This window comes from Paramisgurnus dabryanus, chromosome 9, assembly GCF_030506205.2.
Source record: "Paramisgurnus dabryanus chromosome 9, PD_genome_1.1, whole genome shotgun sequence".
NCBI lineage: Eukaryota > Metazoa > Chordata > Actinopteri > Cypriniformes > Cobitidae > Paramisgurnus > Paramisgurnus dabryanus.
The window spans coordinates 21789302-21810466 of record NC_133345.1 but is presented as its reverse complement, the minus strand read 5'-3'; the positions used below and the strand labels follow the sequence as shown (position 1 = coordinate 21810466).

The following is a 21165-nucleotide window of genomic DNA, read 5'->3' as shown; positions in this document are numbered from 1 at the left end:
TTTAGTGAATTACTATGATGTTTAACTCATCAATCATGCACATTCTTTTCTTTACCACTTACTTTTAAAATATTTTACATTAAATACATTAAAGGGATAGTTCACCCAAAACTGAAAATTCTGTCATTATTTTCTCACTCTCATGTTGTTACAAACCTGTGTAAATTTCTTTGTTCTGATGAACACCAAGGAAGATATTTAGAGGAATGTTTGCAACCAAACCGTTCATGAGACCAATTCACTTCCATTGTAAAAAAATTGAATAATATAAAAAGGGAAAGTAAATGAATTTTGATTCATTTAGCAAACAAGTTAACACAGGCAAACCCTTAAATAAATGTTTTGAATTTATAAATTGAACTGTTGGAAATAATTCAATCTTACCATCTCTATCACAGTTTAATTAAACTGAACATGCTGTCTTAAAGCTTGGCAGTAAAATCTTCACAGATATTCTGAGAAAATTCAACATACAGCCGAGTTCAAGTCCAGAGCTCTGACTAAGAAGCAGGGCCTTAAATAAAAACTCGCCAAGCACCAAATGTGAGTGAGAATTGGAACTGGTTAGTATAAGAAATGATGTCAATTGGCCAGTTGGCCGGTGCCATTTTATAAATGTCGGGTGTTGCAGCACTGCTCAGACCAATCTGTGATTATGACATCAAGGTATAGAAAGAATAATAAAGAACTTTTGAATCTCTCTCACAGTATTTCAATGTCATAATGCGCAAACATTACAAACTCATGACAGTGCTCCCCAGTCTCTCTAAATAATTTTGAAATGGCTTGTATGACACATGAGAAAGATGAGGTGAAATAGTAATGGGTGTAAAAAAAGACAGTGACTGGAAGGCATAAATCAACCTACGCTCTAAGAAAGGATGTGCTAATTCTTTACACATTTTTTGTGTTATGCTTTTAACACATTTTGTGTAATTTCAACACCCCCTATGTGTCATTTTATTTTGATTTTGTGTTAAACACAAGTTGTGTTAAAAGTAACACAAAATGTGTTGTTTCAATAATAACACAGAGATGTGTGGATTCTGGGACAATGCATGAAGTGTGTTGTCCCTAAACTAAAACTGGTGTGTAGTTTTTTAAAGAAAACCTATTGTCCGATTCGCATTTTTAAATTCCCTTGGTGTGTAAGTGTGTATTAGTACATGTTAATGATATGCAAAGGGTACATATCCTAAAGTAAATGACGACATGAGTCATCGTATCCAACATAAATCTCTTTTCTTGGACTACAACAAACACACGGATTGTAGGCAACAGTTTACTTTCTGGGATTGGTGATGTAGACAAGATCAATTTTATCATAATTCCTCCCCTTTCAGACTCACAGCCTGTAAGTTAACTTCTGTTAGCAACCAAATCTTTCAAACATGGTAAGGAGCGTCACATTTCGGCTGACGTCAGAGGTATTCAGACCAATAAAAACATACAGATTAGCTGGCCAATCAGGAACACAGAGCTTTTTAAATCAATTTGTTTCAGGAAGAGAGTAAAATCTGGAGCTACAAAAATGTACGGTATGTGGAAAATAATGTGTTTTTTACCATAAACCACGCAAACACATTGTACCAAATACACAAAATAGCGTTGTTTTTTAGCAATGAAATAGGTGCACTTTAACACATCAGATCTGATCAAATATATTTTGACAACATTTATTAATCTTTGTAATGTCAGCTGACATAAGTGTTAGTTGATCATTGTCAAATATTTATGGCCGGTAAATTTTCTCAATTTACGGCCCATTGGAAGGTGTGGCAAAAAGTTAGTTTTAGGCAATATAAAAATATTATTACCAAACACTATAAATCAAATAGCTGTAAACTTCCAAACACATGCCATAAGATAAACCACAAGAGCCAGTATGATACAGCAAAATGCACTGCTTTAAAACCTTTTCATCTCACCACCGACCAAACATATTTACGATCCCTGGAAATGCTCTTATATTTAGTGCATTAGGCATTGTAAGCCAGCATTTTGCTTGTGTTTACATATTGCAAGTGACACCAAACATTTCCTACAAGAGGATAAACAATCACACAAGCTGTTGTGTTGTTATGAGCAAACTGAGAATACAGTATACTACCAGCACTTGGTGATGTCTAAATAATCTGTCCTATTCATGCTGCGCATGCCATGCCAGGGATTTAGACGATCAGCTGAGTATAGCCTCTACTCAATATGGCATTGTTCTCAAAGGAAAAAAAAATGTTTGTTTGCCCTCAAACTCTGCCGCACAGCCTATCAGTGCAGCGCAGCTTCAAATCTCCCTCTGGGCCTGCAAACTAAAATCAGTGTGTGTCCATTTTCTACCGTACAAAATCTACAAGACCCGAGCTTTCCCTAAAGCTTTTGGAAACGCTGTCACGTTAAAGCTGCATGAACACAAAGAACGTTGAGTTAGGAAGCACGTCACAATAAGAAAAAAAGAAAGAGGATTTGGAGCAGAGGACCAGCATGAAAAAACCTGACAGATATAAATATTTAAAAAAAAGAATGAAAAATATGAAAACTACACATTTCTACGCATTGTATTAGGGGTGGGCGGAATGACCAAAAATCTATTCCACGGAATGAGTCATTTTATTTCACGGAACGGAATATTTGACGGTATACATGTTTTTCAGTTTATATTGTTTTTTGATAATAAAATGGTACAGAAATACACCACTCACTATAGCTTTTAACTAAATGCTCACCACAGTTTTAAAATATGAGCAATTTAAAGTTAATAATGTTAAAGTGAAAATGCCCAGAAGATAACAACAGATAAGTCTTGATTAGACAGAATCTTGTTTTTAATTGAGTTATTAGTTTTATAGACTATTGAAGCTATAGTATGGCTTCATTGTATTTTGTATTTATGCATACATTACATTAAACATATGCAATATGTAAAATGAACAGGTATAAATATATGCAAAAACCTACAGACAGGATAAATACCTACAGTATAGCCCATATGAGAGACGAAGCTCTATAAATGTGACAGGTGCTATGATGTGATGTTTATAAAGTTTGTTTTAAGATCTTGACGCCCTTTACTTTCTATTAGACCTTAACATTTGCATCTCTTTCTCGTCTTTCCGATATGTTTGTATAAGCAAATGGCGCATCAAACTACGTCGCTCCAGCAGCGCACCTCACTGATATAAACGCGAGTTTTGTTTTAGCTTGCTTAAAGTTCAGAAAACTTTACAACTATTAGCATTATGTGCGAGAAGATCTCTTTATTTCGCGTCGCAGCTCCTTGCGCTTGCCTAGAGAGACCTCTGCACACAGGGACCGGCCGGCCGGCTGCTGCATGAGGAGAGAGAGTGCGCGAGGGAGAGAGAGAGAGAGAGAGAGAGCACGAGAGCGAGCAAGACAAGAGTCTCGCTGCGTGACCCGCGGTGGATTCACTGGCACTTATTATAAAAATTTCACAAATAACTCGTTCATTTTTTATAAGTGAACTATTTTACATGTTTCTCCGTCACACTCAGTCTAAGATGCTGGAGGGCAGAGTTAGCCACGCCCACTAATTTGCATTCCGCGGAATAGACGGAATAGAAAAATCTGTTACGTCCACTGATCTATATAAATGACTGGATTGCGCATAGAACGCTTGACGTAACTGCGTGACGTGAAGCCAGCGCAGAGTTCGAGCCGCCATCTTGGTATACCCAACCGGCAGAGAGCGCCATTGACTTCCATTCAAAATCATGATTAAAATTTACCCCCTTTACAGCGTATCAGTTACACAAGGTTAATTTTTAGGATATGTGTACGTTAATTATTTGTTAATTCTGGTGTTATTTGCAATGTTTATGTTTTAATCGGGCAGGATAATGGATTTATAAAAAACCGTTAAGGTGAGTGTGTCTGTTGCATTTGTTAATGACACGGGTATAAATAAAGTTTTTTTTGACATTCAGCTACACTGTGACGGTCAGCGTTATTTCTTTAAATAAGTTTAGATAACATAATTACAAAACTAGCAAATTATTGCATGAACATACGGTACAAAGCATGATTATTTATATAGATTTCAGAATGAGCACGTTTATTGTCATTAATACTAAATATGCTGCGGTCTGTCTGCTGATCTGATACTGTAATAAAGATGAATTTATAATAACTGATTAAAACGCAAAATGTACAACTTTCAGTAAATAACTATTTACATGCTTTGGACGTTTGTGTTGTAATAATGTACAGGGTAAGTTCACATATAAAAACGAAGACGAGTAAAGTGATGTTTTATCATTAAAATCTGATAACGTCCATTGATTTAATAGAACGTTTGGGTATACCAACATGGCGGCGCGGTGGCTTCACAAGTGTGACGTCATGCGCAATCCAGTCATTTATATAGATCAGTGGTTACGTCTGACATTTTATTCCGCGGTAACGGAATATACCGTCATACCGCCCAGCCCTACATTGTATAAATGAATATATAAAAAAACAAGATGCACTGCAGTTGCAATGTCACATCTCTTATATTCTCAACCCAGAACCTGAGAAGCATCAAAAATCAAATAGGGCACTTCCTTTTACACACTTATCTTCTCTCCTTTATCACAGAGATACAGTATACGCATGTAAAATAAACCATGGCCCAGCTTCTTTGAGACTTGGAAATCTAAAGGGCTTTGATAAGACTTGCAGCCTGTGTCTATGAGATATGGTTCTTGTTATCAGTGAATATGAACAGGAAGACTAAGCAAGTCAGAACTGTCCAATTAACCCATAACATGATCTCCTTGTCATCCTGACATCTTCAAAATCATCAAAGTGAGCTGCAGACACATTCAAAGTCTTCTCTTTCTGATTCACATCTAAGAAGATTAAATAATTATTTGGAAAGGAACATCAAATGTACTGTAAACATTAAATGTACTGTAAAGGCGGCTCTAACTCACATTCACCATTACCTGATGCCCCTGGTCATCATCTTTTTAATGTCTTTTCCATGCTTTCAGTGATATCAAATACCTACATTATGCTGCTGACCAATGCACATCTCAAAATCTCCAAGCCAAACACTTTTATCTACAAAGCTCCACCATCTATTGTGCACACAGATGGCACATTGTGTTATAAACTCTATTTTCATGACCTGAAAGTGATTATGTTAAACCTATCCAGCACTGCTCACCTCTTGAATACACTGTGAGGATTGTGTTCACAAACACAACACACACTTGATTTCCCTTATTGAACTGGTGGTTTAGCACACATGCTGCTTTCCGGCACATACCATCCCGCCCATTTCTTGTTTGCTGTTCCACTTTAATACATCAGTGGTTTTTTGGCTTACCATTGGAAGGCCTGAAACCACAATAAATCACTCTGATAATAATCTACTTTTACCTTATTAGTCCCCAGAGGAGCAGCAATAGAGATACATGTTTTTTCCCTGAATAATTTGATGCCAAAATGCTGCCTTCAGGTATGTAACAAAACAACAAGCAAAATAAACTTTGTCGCATATGTAAGCCAACGGATGTAAAACACACCTACCTATATAGAGAGATGAGTCTTTCTTTTGTACATGATCATCTATGTAGGCCACACCCAAGGGCTGCACAGGAGTGGCGCCGATTCCCAGCAGGACCTGTGCTCCGATCAGAAGCAGGTACATCATGTTGGTGTTGGCTTTGTTCCCACACAGTTCATCTACTTTTGAAGTGTTGGAGCATACATCTCGCCCCAGATCTTTGGTCCAGGAGTCTGTGATCTTGTACTGACTGGCGAGAAACTCGGGTAATGCGGATAGCAGCGCTCCCAGGGCCATGACGATGCCTCCACAGCCAATTAACCGAGGACGGTGGGCTTTGGCACCAAAGTAACTAACGAATAAAATGAAGGCCAGGTTGCCAATCTCAAAGCTGCTGGCAATCACGCCCACATCAGTGCTCTGAAGATTAAAACGGCGCTCCAGCGTGGTCAGCACACTTACCTACAAACAAACAAAGGATAGGAATGAATGAAAAGTAAGAAACTTGTCGCTAAGCGTTATAGTCCCGGAATATTTCGTTTATTTATCCGTGTCATTATCACGGATCTCTGCGTATTTCCATGTCCATACCACAGACTTTCTTTTCCGTGTTAGTTTCACTGATTGGTTACTCAATAGTTTTTCCTATTTTAAACCATGGTTGCTTGGGTTTGGATTTGAGGTTGAGATGTCACTTTTAACTAGGGGTCGACCGATATGGATTTTTCAGTGCCGATGCCGATTTTGTTTCATGAGCCGTAGCCGATGACCGATACAGGCTGCCGATTTTCTTGAGCCGATACTGCTTTTGCTCACTCAATTTACATAAAAAATTATGTAAAAAAGCCATGTTGTTAAAAAGAGATGTTATTAGTTTGGACAGTTCTTACATTTATTTTAGTCTAGGACTAGTCTAATCCCTGTCTGCGAAACCGCCCCATAGAGAGAAGAAATAAAAACCCACTTTGTTTAGCTATGATCAGCTGTTAGGCCGAGCTTTCGATGTTGTCATGGAAAGGTTGGTTGTTTTTAGTCACATGACCTGCAATCGCTTGCGGCTTCCAGCACTCTGTCTGTAAATAATGCTGGAAAAAATGGGCGAACACGGCAGCCACGTATCGGCCGGTTGATTTATCGGTCCATCACTACTTTTAACAATTGGTTTATACAATTTTTTTCCAGATTTTTAAACTATTGTCATCTGACGTTAGGGTTAGAGTTGGGTTTGGATGTCATTTTATGTAACAAAATGTCATTCTAACCCCAAACCCAAGCGACAATGCTTAGAAAACAGGAAAAAACAATTGAGTAACCAATACGTGAAACTGACACGAAGAAGAAAGTCTGTGGTACGGACACGTAAAAATGCGGAGATCCGTGACAATGACACTGATAAATGAGCAAAATATTCCGTAACTATAACACGGAAATTTGTAAGATCAGACTGTGCTACACAAGATCAGAAAATGCAATACTTGAAAGGTACTGAAAAAAATCTGATTAAACAATATACAGTCATTTCAATTTCAAAAAAGTAACATAAAATACATCAAACACAAGTCAAACTAGAAAACTAATAAACCACAGTAAAACAATTATTTTGACAAATCCATTTAAACTCTGAAACCCTCAACATGCTCCTTATCACAGTCATTATCAGGGCTTACAGCAGAAATAGAAACAGTGAAATAGGGCTCCAGGCAGCTTTATAAGCCTTTAATGGAGAATCTTTGGAAACATTCATGCACGAGCCAAACAAATATAGCATAACAGTGAAAAAAGAAAGTTATTGAGGCCATGCTCTCTACTATAATCATATTCCTCTGGAACCGACCTTCTCTTAGATGCTGCAAATCTCTGCACACCGCAACAGAGTCATTTGACTGAAGAGATCATTTGGATTGGATGGGCAGGATAATATTTGCTTGTATGGTTTCTCTCCATCTGGAAAAATCTTCTTCTCTGCAGGTGTTTTATTGCACGTGATTTGATTGATAAATGAATGACTAAATCCAACATTCATACAGTACCAAGAGAAAAAGCTTCTACTGTATCACTTGAGCCCGTAGATCTGTGTCTTTCTAAATAAATGTCAAATGACCTTTTGAATAGCATACCACAATTATCACATTAGCCTCATGGATTTATATTATTGCGCACCAAAGAAAGGCACCCACTTACTGAATAACAGCAAAATGTTTCCAACAGATTAAAAAGGATGATGTAAATATGAATAGCAATGATGTTGCAGAACAGTGAATAACTTAATTAGCTATAACTCAATTTCCTGTAGTTACTGTAGCCTGGTGCAATCTGCTGTGGTCTGTGCCATATTTGCCGTCCACAACAAGTCTGAGTTGATAAACCATGCAAAGCTCATCATACTGGTAAATGCTTGGTATACTGAAAAAGTATTTTCATGCATATGATTTAAAAACTAAATTATTTTAGCTTTTCTTAATAGAACCAGTGTTTATATGTGTGCATGTTAAAATAAGAGCAAAAACTGAATGTAAGCCTTGCTAAAAGATCATAACCTACAAAACAATTCCAATGTGCCAATGGTGGCCTATTTTAATATTTGGACTAAAACACTAATCCCCTTCCAAACATTAGTTCAATGTGAAGGATAATCATGGTAAACTGCTTTTAGCTTTAACACAGATACATCTTAGCTCAGGGGTTCTCAAACTTTTTCGGCGTGGCCCCCACCCCTGATTACAGTGCATCCTTTCATGGTCCCCCAAAGAAAATTTATGACATTAAACATTACAAAACTTAACATTTTTATTAAACAAAACCAGGGCTTTGAACCAGAATTTTTTTCCCAATTGGTACAAAAAAACAGTATTTTAACGTTTCCGGTTTTCAGTTCAACCCTAAAATTGACGTTCCTGAACCGGTTAGAACAAAAAATAAAGTTCCCGAAGCGGTTAATAACGTTCCATGTCAGCTGTGGAACATACAAATAAGTAGGCTGATCATTAGGACATTAAACTTAAAATATTATTAGTCTACATAATTTATAAGTCTCTTTCTTGTCATCGAACATCAAAAAGGCTACATTATGTAAGCGGCATAACTGTAATTCTGACATGCCCACATTTGTTGAGTGCACTTAAACACGGGGACGAATGCCAAACGGCGCTTCGGGAAGAAGATGCAGCATAAACAGTCACTCCACATAAAGTGAAAATTACGTTGTTTTTCAGTGCTTTATTCACCAAATGTATTTTAATGGACTACAGTATGAGACACAGTAGCGCAACTCTCTCTCAAGTTTATACATCAAGAGTTCTGATCTTTGAAGGGCGGAGTTGGACCGGACACATTCAGCATGTTCACATTCACGCTCAATTTAGCGTCTTTTAGCGGTTAAATTGTTTAAAATCACTTAAGTGTTAACATTTGCAAGCCTTAGAAACATGTGCAAATGATCAACTTCCACCCTATTTAAATTTGCGTATTAATCCGCGAATCGCATATAAGCCGAACCGTGGGTCGTGAGCTGTACATGATCATGGATCAACTGCGATCCGTTACACCACTAATTAGTAAAAAACAAACATCTTGAGATACTTGGTAGCCTACAATATTTACCTCTTATGATTGAGCATTAGAGACTTGGACTTGAGTAGGTTACTTGCTGGTGGCAAGCTTCTCATTTCTCTGATGAGTCAACGACGACCGGAAGTGAACTTCACGGAGTCATATTAGACAAAAATTTTGTCAAAGAACAAAAAATAACGTTATTAACCGGTTACCTTTATTTTAAATAAACGGTCCTGTTCCAGAACACATTTTTTTTAAAGTTTCTGGTTTTGTTTCTGTTCCTTGCAAAACATCAAAAGTTTCTGGTTTTCGTTTTCGTTCCGTGAACCGGTTCAAAGCCTTGAACAAAACCTATTAACCCTGGAGTACCCAAGAACCCTTCTCTTAGCATTAATTAACATTGGCCAAATTTGACCCGTGGGTTCTCCAGGGTTTAATTGTACAGAATGTAGTGTTGTTAGTTAGTAGCCTTATTTTTCTGAGGTTTAAAGATACCGAATTTATGATCATTTAATGTATTTTGTAAAATGTCATTAAAACTGAGGCCCCCCGGCACCCAGTTTGAGAACCACTGTCTAAGCTTACATAAAAAATGTGAAAGTAGTTTTAAACTGAAAAAAATATTATGAGAAAGAATTGTCTTACATACTGTAAGCGGCATGTATGGTAAAAGTCACAGCAGCGTTACTGCACAGCAGGCTCTTATTGTTTTCTCATTGACTCTCTTTTAGCAGCATAAGAGAGCTGTGCCATTATTCAGAAAATAAAGTGATTTTTAGCTTGATACATGGAGTATTATCATTAATGATAGTTGTTGGGAGGATTTGTTTAACCAAAGAATGGCTTACAAAGGAACTTCTTCTGAAGAATAGTTGTTGGAGCAGTCATAGGCTGGTGGTTAGAGAGTTAGGCTTGTAACCCGAAGGTTGCCAGTTCCAGTCTTACGGCCTCGAGGTCCCCTTGAGCAACACAAATTTTTGCTCCTCTATGCCTTCCCTCCCTGAAACGCATTGATTTTGTACATAACTCATCATTCTGACCGGCGCAGTGTCCTCTAATTGGCCAGCTAACCTGTACGTTGTGATTGGCTTGAATACATCTGTCAGCCGGAAAAGTGACGCTCCTTACCATGTTTGGAAGATCAGCTCCCAATGCAATACTGACAAGTTAATATTGTCTTTACTACCATATCAATACAAGCCGAATCTTACCCAGAAAATGCAGATGACCAAGCTGGTTGATCAACTTTGCCAGCGGGGCTTAAGCAGGACAAAACAGATTGGTAAGGTAAGGATTACGAAAACATTAAAACTAGGGGTGCACCAATAAATGCCACATATAATACCTGGCCGATAACTATTCTGAATCGCACAGCCGATATTATGCATAGCTATTTTAAGTACTACGGCTTTTGATCAGTAAGTACTTATCGATCTAAAATCACTGTCAGTTGGAGTCGTTCATAACATGCATTTGAAAAAGCAACACTCGTCAAACATAATCATTATACATATTCTTTATTATCTTGAAAATACCTGAAAAGGTTTGAAGAACAGCAATAAATATATGCTTAAGCCATATCCTGGAGCTGCGTATCATAGCTGCGTGTGTAATGGTTCTTGGTCTACAACGCATATTGAATTTCTGCACAAGAGCGCCCTCTGGCTTTTGGATGTAACAGCATTTCACCGCAATCATTGAGAAGCATAGCAAGCATCATCTGCCAATATATCGGTGCACCACTATTTAAAACCATGTCTGCATTTGTGATCCTAAAAACAACAAGCACTACTCTGCACGGCACATGAATCATGGTTTAGTCAGTTGTTAATTCTTTAAATATTAAAACGTGCAGAATCATAAAAATGACCGTTGTGTCCACATCAACAGGCCGAGAAAGTAAAATGTTGCCTACAATCCGTGTGTTTGTTGTAGTCCAAGAAAAGATTTAAATTGGAACCGATTATTCGCGTCATCGTTTACTTTGGGATTTGTTCCTTTGCATATCATTAACATGTACTAACACACACACCAAAGGAAATGTAAAATCGTGAATCGGATAATATGTGCTCTTTACAGTTTTTAACGATTGCTATAACAGATTTTTCAATACTTTTAACAATTTACCAAAACTCTTAATACAGTTAGCGCTACATCCCTGGATGCTGCAGTGATGGCTGCCCACTCCTCCCACTGTGTGTGTTCCTGACTTGCAGTGTGTATATTCATAACTCAATGAGATGGGTTAAATACAGAGGTCATATGGGTTTTCATAGTTGACACACGTCACACTAATTTTAACAAGACTGTTAAAACAAGACAAGACTAATTTGCAAGAAGACTTTTAAAATCTGGCTATAAACTGCTTAATCGTCTGGACTCGGTCAGATTTATTAAACAGAATGTGCTGTTTGTGTTCTTGTCAGTGCCTACTGTATGTAACCAACAGACGTGTTTTCCACACATCACATCTGTGAATTGTTTATTTTTATATGTTGCTTCATTAAAGCCTACATTACAAAATTAAATTAATGTTTAAAGCATATTTTTCTCAGTAAACTGTTCATTTGGGCAGCATGTTAGAGAATATACATATGGAAAATTCAAACAAATCTTTTCCTGAATTAATTTATTGTGTGTGAGTGTGTGTTGGCACTCTATGTAATGTACACTGACTTCAAGAGACCAAGATATACGTGCCAACCTACCAGTTCTGGAACTATTTCGAAAACACTGGACAGGCCACATCCCCCATCTGCCTCCACTTTCTGCCCTACAGTCTGTGCCAAACAGTTGAAACCTGTTGACTGAATATCCAGACCTCTATGCATATTTCGGTGCCTACACGAGGAATACTACGGAGTGTCAACTAATGCCAAATCTACTCTATACACAGACATTATTAATATGTTTAACCCAACATTGGGTCAAAAAGGGGATCAACCAGTGGGCTGTAGTTTAACATATGCTGGGTTGTTTTAACCCATTGCTGGGTCAAATATAAAAAATTTCTGGGTTATTTTACATCTGGGTTTATCCCTGTTTGACCCAAAGCTGGGGGTTGACTCCACCCGGAATTACTCATCCTGCTGTAATCATTTCAAGCTATTGAAAAATTCCACCATGTTGTTGTTTAAGTTATGCCTGCATAAAATGCAATGACAAATTCCCGTCTGGAACAACCAGTCTGTGGCATTCAAGCAGGAAGTGGTTTCTTGAACATGTATGGCTACCAGGCATCTTTCAGCTGTGCCTGATTCATAAAATTGGGAGCCATGTATTTCCACATGTATGCACATTCCCTACACTGTTTAGAATGAGCGGAAACTGACGGCATCCCCATTTAAATGATAATTTACAATAGATGAAGGTTTTCTGTAAACAAATAAAGAGGGTGGACTGGTAGCAAAGGCACAAAAAGTCCCTCTAAAAGTAAACTGAGCAGACATGACGTAAATGAGTTTTGAGAGTAAAGGCTTAAGAGTTCTTCTGAACACACGGATTTGTTTGGGGATGTCACGTGGCGCATCGGCCATGGGACATTTGCAAAACCTTTGCAGCCTTTTTGCATCACACCTTAAAAGGAGAAGTTAATGTAAAGTGAGGATCAGTAAACGAATGCTAGCTCATTCAGTATTTTTAATGAGCATCCTGTGATTTTAGCTTTCTATTCACCTTATTTTCCACGACAACAAGGGTGGCGCCATTGCGCTCATTTTGTCAACGTACTTCCGGCTGCATAGAAGATGAGCAGCTGAGGCAGTGGCTGAAGGCGACGCGTTAAACTTAAAAAGCTCACTCAAGCGCCTTTATGTTTGTTTCTTACCAATTTTAACGGACGGGGAGCCGACTGAGGAACACCCTAACCCCAAGTAATGGTTCGACTACGATGTTCCGGTAACTTTAAACAACGCCGGGTGTTGAAAAGGTGGTCAGTTTCAGGTAAGCTATCTTAGCTAAATGTGCTTGTGATGTCCGTTCTACGAATAAACTTAAGATCAGTAACTTTAGTTTATAAAATGCAATTATTTTGAATGATTTTCATTGCCCACTTATATTTTTATATTTAAGATAAGACAACAATATATTATAGTACATTACATTCTTACAGTAGCTCACGTGATTCATACAAGTTACAGAGATTTCAGATGCTAGAAGGTCAGTTCATTTCTCATTCAGATATTGATGATAATGACCTATTAAACGACATATTATTTAACACTGAAGTTAGAGGTTGTGTGTATAACGTTACTGTCTCTTTTTAATGCACCTCTCTCACACACTGTTCTGTTTAAGTATGGATGTCATTTATATATTAATTCCTCATGATGCAAGTTTATTTTAAATACTAACATAAAAATGTTTATGGTTATATTATTTTCACAGATGCATTGATGTTTAGTGATGCAATGGACAACTGTGAGGATGATACAATCAACATGTTCCTAAACTGTGATGCAGAAACACAATGGGAGGATCCATCCGTCTCTGACCACAACTACACTTTAAAATCACAACTCAACTTGAAGCAACCTACATTTGATATGGGAAAACAACCTTGCAGTTTCCCGGACAGGGCTTATGCTGGTCCCAGGCTAAAATGCTTATTTGAGCTACGATAATTTAAAAACACCTTGTACTGACATACCTCAACATATATGAGTGCCATTGTTTTGTCACAAGATGTGCACCAGTCTTGTTTTTTGTAGGGTTTGTTTGTAAAAACTAAAATGTCCTAATATAATTAAGGCCTAGTCCTGTAAACCCTGTCCGAGAAACTGCTTCAATGCTTCTGCTTCATGTGTTGAGCTGGCACAAATGTACATATCTCTGCTGAGAAACAACCATCTTTGTCAGCTTTACACAGGGTTGATATTGCATGCATTACACAGTCGCTAAGCACTTTACCAGTACAAACACCAACAGCTTCCAGATATACGCTTGGGATCAGCTCCTGATGACTCTGATAAAGCTGCGTCTTAATTCATTGCAGGGTGGTCTTGCTGAAAAGTTAGTTGTTTCTTAGTCCATAGTTATTTTTATAAACCTTTACAATGTGACCTGATTTTACCTGTTGTAAAGTTACATTAAACTTTCATATGTGATCAGATGTCATGCAGTGATATTAAACATTTACAATGTGAACTGTTGTGCATTTATATTAAACCTTTATAATGTGATCAGATATTACCTGCCATGCAGTTATATTAAACCTTTACAATGTGATCAGATGTTGTGCAGTTAAATTAAACATTTACAATGTGATCAGATGTTACCTGTCATGCATTTATATTAAACCTTTACAATGTGATCAGATATTGTGCAGTTATATTAAATCTTTACAATGTGATCAGATGTTACCTGTCATGCAGTTATACAGTGTGATCAGTTATTATCTGTAAGGAATTTCTTAAACCATATGTGAGCTTTGTAGATTCCACTTAAAAGGATTTAAGTCTAGTCTCCTGATTTGAAGGAATAAGTGTTGGCAAGTTTGCAAATGAATTCTATCACGGTACATTACCACATAAAAACGAAATAGATATTGGACTGGCTAAGGTGCACATTTGCTTTAAAAAAGACGAAATCACTGTGTAAATATTGGTAGGCATAAGTACTTTAATAATTTTCAATGCTGCTCCTTCTGACAGGATGAGGTAATTAAATATGTCCCATAGGTGACTTGCCGCGGCCGCTTCATATCGTCTAACCACGAGATGATTGATGGGACATTATAAGACTATCCGAGCGTCGTATCAAGTTTTCTCCGTGCTCCTAATTTAAAACATTTACAGCAGTTGCGATATTTGTCATTTCGCTAAAGTTATAGTGAACTACAAACAATCTTCTAACCACCAAACTAGCTACCGAATGCACTGTGCCATATTAGCAGCGGAAGTCGGTTGACAAAATGCGGAAGAGCGAATAATTGAAAAGGGGCGTGGCGGAATAAGGTGAATAGCATATGCCGAATGTAATCATATTACTGTTAGAGTATAGCCCAATAATTTAAAAATATTCATACTGAAACTCTATATATGAGGATAAGGTGCACACATCATGGGTGTTTACCGGAGATTAAAAAAAGTTTGTTGGGTCTCTTAGCACGTAGGGGAAGTCCAGACAGGCCAAAGTCAAACTCAGGGCTGGAGCTAAACTTAGGAAACTGACACAATGCCCAGGAATGAACATGATGACATTGAGTCAGTCCATTAAAAAGAGTGGAGACTCCATCCCGCAATGGAAATACTGACGGTATTTTATATGATTTTTATATTATTTTATTGATGAATTAAATTTGATCTTAAAAAGCTATATTTTCCAATTTGGAGAAAAGGCTGTTTTATTGCACTTTTTAAAAATGCAACAACAATCATAAGAGTAAACACATGTCTGCTATTTAACACAAAAGCCAACTTCTATAAAATTTGAAAGCTCATTTTTTCTATGGAAAAAACTACTACTGTGCTCAACGCAATCAAACTGTCAAAATATAAATCTGCACATTTCCCAGTCCCATAACGTTTTTGAAATGGACAACTTGCTTTGGTTCCCAAACATCAACATTTCCATAAGCTGACAAATCCAGTCTGAACAAGGGTACCTCTATGCGACTATTCCCATGATGTATTGTGCCTTTTTGGCATTGGGGCGAATGATTGTTTCCTTTCCAAATATGGTCTTACTGAGCTCTTACTGAGATCAGACATCCCATGCCATGGGTATGAAGGACATGGCTGGACAAATCGCTTCCTTATCAAAGATGCTATATAGAGAAGAACCCATGTCATTTACACCATCAAGCAATGTGAAAATCTTGTTACCTGGCAGCATAAACAAACCAGCGACAACTACAAAGCGGCGCCGTTTTGTTTACAATTTACAAGCTGGGTTGTAAAAATAAAATGTAAGCATGCTTTGAATGCATTTCTGTCAAAATAAGGGCACCTTTGACACACCTTTCTCACACCCTACCGTACCTTTCCCCGCCTCTTTATAAGCATCTAATCAATCTTATATACTATTTTATAGTGATGGGAAAGTTTTACTGAATGACTCACGCAAGTCTACATCTCATACTCGCTCAGTGCTTGCCAGGGAACTTATTTCTGAGAGTATGACAGCTATAATCGTTGCTTATGTCTGCTGAGGCAGCTGTGCTTTACATTAGCACTCCGTTTTGCCTTTGCACTAAGGGTATGGCATGCTTGAGGGCGCATTCAGACTCCTGTAATGATTTTAGGGACAGCCTTGATCATTATGAGATTAGACTATGTCACATCCGTGTCACGTTTCGTGACATGCACAAAGTTGCATTACTGTACAGGAAGGTTTTGAGAGAATTAAAGAAACACACTGCGATAAATCTTAAGCCAAACAAGTTTTCTGTTTTAACAAAGCATTCAGGAACACTTAAATACATACATATACACAGTCTAAAGCGCCAAACCAAAAGGGAAAGCAGGGCTACTTACCAAGTATGCGCCCACCGTGCCTTGTGCCAACATCAGAGCACATTCAGCTACTAAAAATATCTTAATATTTGAAAAGCATGATGCTTTTTTCTTTATATCATCCCGTTGAGGGTCTTCGGAGCTCCTCTTTTTCTTTACTTGCATCCTGAGCAAGTAAGTGTGCTTCAAACTGTCTTTACGTGTCTGTAAAACTGCTGCTGCTCTCCTGTTTCAGTCAGACTGAGTGCCGTGTGACAGGCTGTAGACTTTTCAATGAAACTCTGCCGATGAACGAGAACGAACTAAACTCTCCTCCGAGGCTTTCTGTCGCGGAAACGGAGAATAAAGCGATTTCAAACAACAACATGTTTGTTTCCCTCTGAGACTGTCCGAGCACGCGTCGTGTTGTGTTTGCTTCAGCCGGCTGTAGCGTCACTTCAGTCAGAAGGCTTGATTCCACGCCTCGGCTCAGGCATTGTGATCGTAACGTACTGTGTGAGAGATTCCAAGCGATTAAATGTCTCGGTAGAGGCGCTGTTTAGCACTTACTATAAACTTAATGCTTCATAATTCAAAATACAGGCACACTGAAGGACAGATTAAAGCTTTTAAAGTGTTTTTTCAATGTTATGGTGAACGGCACTACGTCTTCTTGAATACTTTTATCTGAACAGCCTGGAAAACAGCAATAGGGCACGTTTTACACACTTTATCCATATTAAACATATTAAATGTTTTTTTTAAGGTACTAAGTTTACAAGTGGCATTACAACATAATTATATTATCTAACATAATTTCATTTTATTAAGACACCTTTATTTAGCGCTTTATTAACGGATCGCTCTAGAATACTTGATTCTGATTGGTCAATGGCGAAATTACGATGGGCTATCACCCAGATAGCAGACGGACTCGGCCCGAATGTGGCCTCATGATGGCACTGCTGGCGTGCTGCCGGCAACGGCATGCAACATGTCAGCCAAGTATGGGCCAGGTGTGGCAATGATGGCACTGGATCCATGATGGCAGATAAAATTTGGGCCAGTTGTGATTGGGAGGTATGTGGCCCAGATCAGTGTAGTGACTCTGGCCCAGATCAGTCTAGTGATTGTAAGCCACATTTAAAATACTGATTTATAATAAATAATTAGAAGAATTGAAGGATTTTCAGGCTATCTTAATCTTAATGTTAATTTAACCTTTATTAAGTAAAATAGTTTTGTATTAAAAGAAACTAATATATTTGGACAATAATGTTTGTCTACATTTCAATCACATAAACTTGCCTTCAGATCATGGGTCAAGATTATTTTGTTCAAATGACCCTGAACTTCCAAAAGTTTTTCTTTCTGAATTTAAAAGTTTCTATAACGTTGCTTTGAGAAGCACCATGGATCGTTTCTATTTAAACTTGCTTTTGCGCGATTTTCATTGTAGCAGGAGTTTATTCCTGCTGAAGATTTCTGACTTCAATGACTAAACCATCATTGTGTACAATCAGATGTTAGATACTGCAGAAATAAACGTTACTGTGCTGAAGATTTCTGACTTCAATGACTAAGTAAAACTATCATTGTGTACAATCAAATGTTAGATACTGCAGAAATAAACAAAATGTATTGTTAACCTTCGCGTTACGTTAAGGATGCGCAGTTTATTTATGAAGTGCAACAAGAACCTACACGCGGATGACATCAAAGTACTGCGAGAGCGACTCGAAAGATCATGGGCAGGATTCTGATTTCAAATCACTCTCGCGGTATTTTAACGTCATCCGTTTCTCCAGTTCCTACAACTCAGCATTACGTTGAACACCTTGTCAAAAATGATTGAGATGGCCAATCAAATCAAAAAAGGCGAGTGCCACTGGCCAATCACATAACAGAAGACGTGCTTTCCTGTTAACGGAAGCCGAGCGGCGGCCAATCAAATTAACCAATAGGCGGGGTTACCGTCGGGGTAGCAGTTACACCGCGTCAATCAATCATAACGGACACACAGATTTCAAAGGCAGCAGGATGAAAGATAGTAAGTACCTGAACTTAAATATTTAAACTTTTACAATCATAAAAATGTTTTTGTTTAAATGTCTTACAAACGTATAAAGGATTGCAAACGTTTACGTGATTCATAACGTAATGTGTGACAATTAACGTTATATTGATATTAAATTAGCTGTTATCTATCAGGTTAAGAATAACTGTGATCATATTATAATGAAGTAATCGAATTTGGTTATCTGGTCTTCCTGATGTTAGAACATTTATATAAAAAACATATTTAAAAATGTATTTCTGTAACGTTTAATTTCCTTTTTTGATGAAAGTGTGTCTGTGTTCATCAAGACATGAAGACTCTGGAGTGGGACAAGAGGAGGATGATGGGGTGTATATTCAAATAGACACATTAAGGTAAATTAAATATTGAGGCTCATGTTTGCATCTTTGTGTTTATTATCAAAAGATTGCTCTATATGGCTAAATAGTCACATTGTGATTTCAGTGAAAGCAGATAAATACAGAGGGCTGGACAGTGGTTTCATTCATTAGGTGAGTAAGAACTGACCATAGCCTAACATTACTTTAGTTACACGAATTGCATTGTTGAATACAAAGGAAAATGGTAAAAATACAAATATTTTGAATATATGGAATACTGTGAAATTATTTTCTGTTAATCATCTGCTGTGTTTGCTTCAGGTAAAGAGGTGGGACAAGGATGCTGACAGGACAGGAGGAGGTGACATTCAGGTTAGTGACAGTACATCAGGGCCACCATTTAATTTAATGTTAATTTAATTGCTTCCAAAATCAATACTTGACAAATCTTTAGAATTATATCTGCAAAGCTGAATTTCTCATAGGTGGATAAAGTATGACAGCAATTGTGAAGACCTTAGACGTGCAGTATATGGTTCTTCTCTCTTTCATTTATATTGATTTGACTAAATTTTCTTGTTAACTAATAATGGGGATATTCCTAATATAATATATTTTAAATACATGCTTAGAACATATCTCATTTGCTTTGTATCTAAATGAAAAGTACCTCTTTAAGGTCTAAGCTATGTTTCATTTTATTTAGACATTCAACGCAGCCATTTTCATCCAAAGCAACTTGAGGAAGAAAACAGAAGCAGTTCATCCTAAAAGGTTTATCTTCTAATTGTTTATCTAACTGTTTGTTTTAAAGTATACCATTATGCTTTTAATAACTTTATTATATGGCTTTTGCTTCATAACAATTATTGATTTGCATCTGTTTTCTTTTATATAACAGTGGGCTGCTGTAATGTTTACATCTATGGAAAGAGGAGCTGAGAAGAAAAGAGAGGCTGGAAAGCAGTACTTCTTGTTGAGGACAATCCTGAATAGGAACACTTTCTCATACACATAGATTATTATTAGTGCTTGATTGTTTGTTTCATTTTTATGAATTGTATTGTTTTAATTTTTCGTTTTATTTGAAATTACCTAAGTTAGATTCATGCTAATACTTTAACTGGACCTTGTATCTTTGCTGGCTGGCTGGCTGTAGAGTTGGTTTCACATACACATGAAGTTTCTAATTAACTAACTTTTAAGTTCAGTTTGGTTTAAACTTGTATTTACCCATGGTAATTCATTTAAATTTCTATTCATGCTTATATATTAATTTCAATGAACTTCTGTATTTGTGTATAGCTGGCAATTTGGGCAAGCTACGTTTAACACACAAATGTAACTGTCACAAAGGTTTTTTTTATTATCAGTTTGTTCTAAACTTTTGTTTGTTTACTAAGGATGAAATTGCTTTGTAATTTAAGTTGTTGGTAGATTCATGCCAATAATGTATTTGAACAAACTAGTATTTTTGTTTATTGCTGGCAGTTTATACTAGAAGAGTTTTAACACATACAATGTTGTAGTGTTATTGACTTATGTGCTATTGATTAATAAAAAGGCAAACAATTTGAAAGTAATTTTTCGTGTGATTTATTTATTAATATAATTTGGGCAAGATTAGGCTGAGTTATGGCTCAGTTTTGGAAGTTCTGGTTAAATGCTGGTTTTAATATGGTTGACCTATGGCTGAGAACTGGTACCGATGTTATAACCTGTTCTGGCCCAGGTTTGGGCCAATTATGGGCTATTTTCTGTCAGAGACATGGGCCAGTTGTGGCCCATGTGTGGCCTTTGTCCGTAATTCAGAACTGGGCCACTGTAGGGCCGTCATTCTTCGTTGTATGTGGGCCGAGGAAAAACTGGTTGTGTGGGCCGGAGCTGGGCCGGAACAAAATTGCTATCTGGGCAGATATCCCAGCAGTTCACTTGCCCACACATAACTTTTAAGTTGAAATATTATCAGACATGATTTGCGTGTAATTAAACATAAAAACAAATTAGTCTGCTTTGTTTTTACCTCTACTTTGACTATTTCATTCTAGGATAACATCACCTGTTCAGTGGCTTTATTCATTTCTCAATGGTAGGCCTACTTATGAGTGTAAACACTTGATTTGACATTCATAAAATGTAATTGTCATGAAGTTTTGTGCAACTAAAGTTTTGTCACCATGGTATACTGTATACGTATCATATAAGCTATGTTACACAAAGTCACAATGCGGTGCAAATTACTGCAACATAATTTTGTTTTATATAATTTTT

At 37.2% G+C, this 21165-nt stretch overlaps 1 protein-coding gene and 1 long non-coding RNA gene across 6 annotated transcripts in view; one reads left to right on the top strand and one right to left on the bottom strand.

Annotated features, from left to right (window-relative positions):
• Positions 1-17011, bottom strand: part of slco3a1a (solute carrier organic anion transporter family member 3A1a) — a 56136-nt gene extending 39125 nt beyond the window's left edge. Inside the window, exons 1-2 of the mRNA XM_065283133.2 lie at positions 16537-17011; positions 5533-5971 (exon numbers count right to left, since the gene is read on the bottom strand). Of these exons, the coding sequence (XP_065139205.1) occupies positions 5533-5971; positions 16537-16680 (583 nt within the window). The 5' untranslated portion in view covers positions 16681-17011. The remainder of the gene's footprint in view (positions 1-5532; positions 5972-16536) is intronic.
• Positions 17012-18036: 1025 nt separating this feature from the next.
• Positions 18037-20788, top strand: LOC135773513 (uncharacterized). Of its 5 annotated transcripts, none has more exons than XR_010543535.2 (6): positions 18037-18544; positions 18862-18927; positions 19019-19065; positions 19216-19266; positions 19601-19668; positions 19796-20788. It is a non-coding gene; the product is annotated as an uncharacterized lncRNA (long non-coding RNA). The 5 variants fall into 5 exon arrangements; XR_010543536.2 differs by having other exon boundaries at positions 19002-19065; XR_010543533.2 differs by having other exon boundaries at positions 18843-18927.
• The last annotated feature ends 377 nt before the right edge of the window (positions 20789-21165 follow it).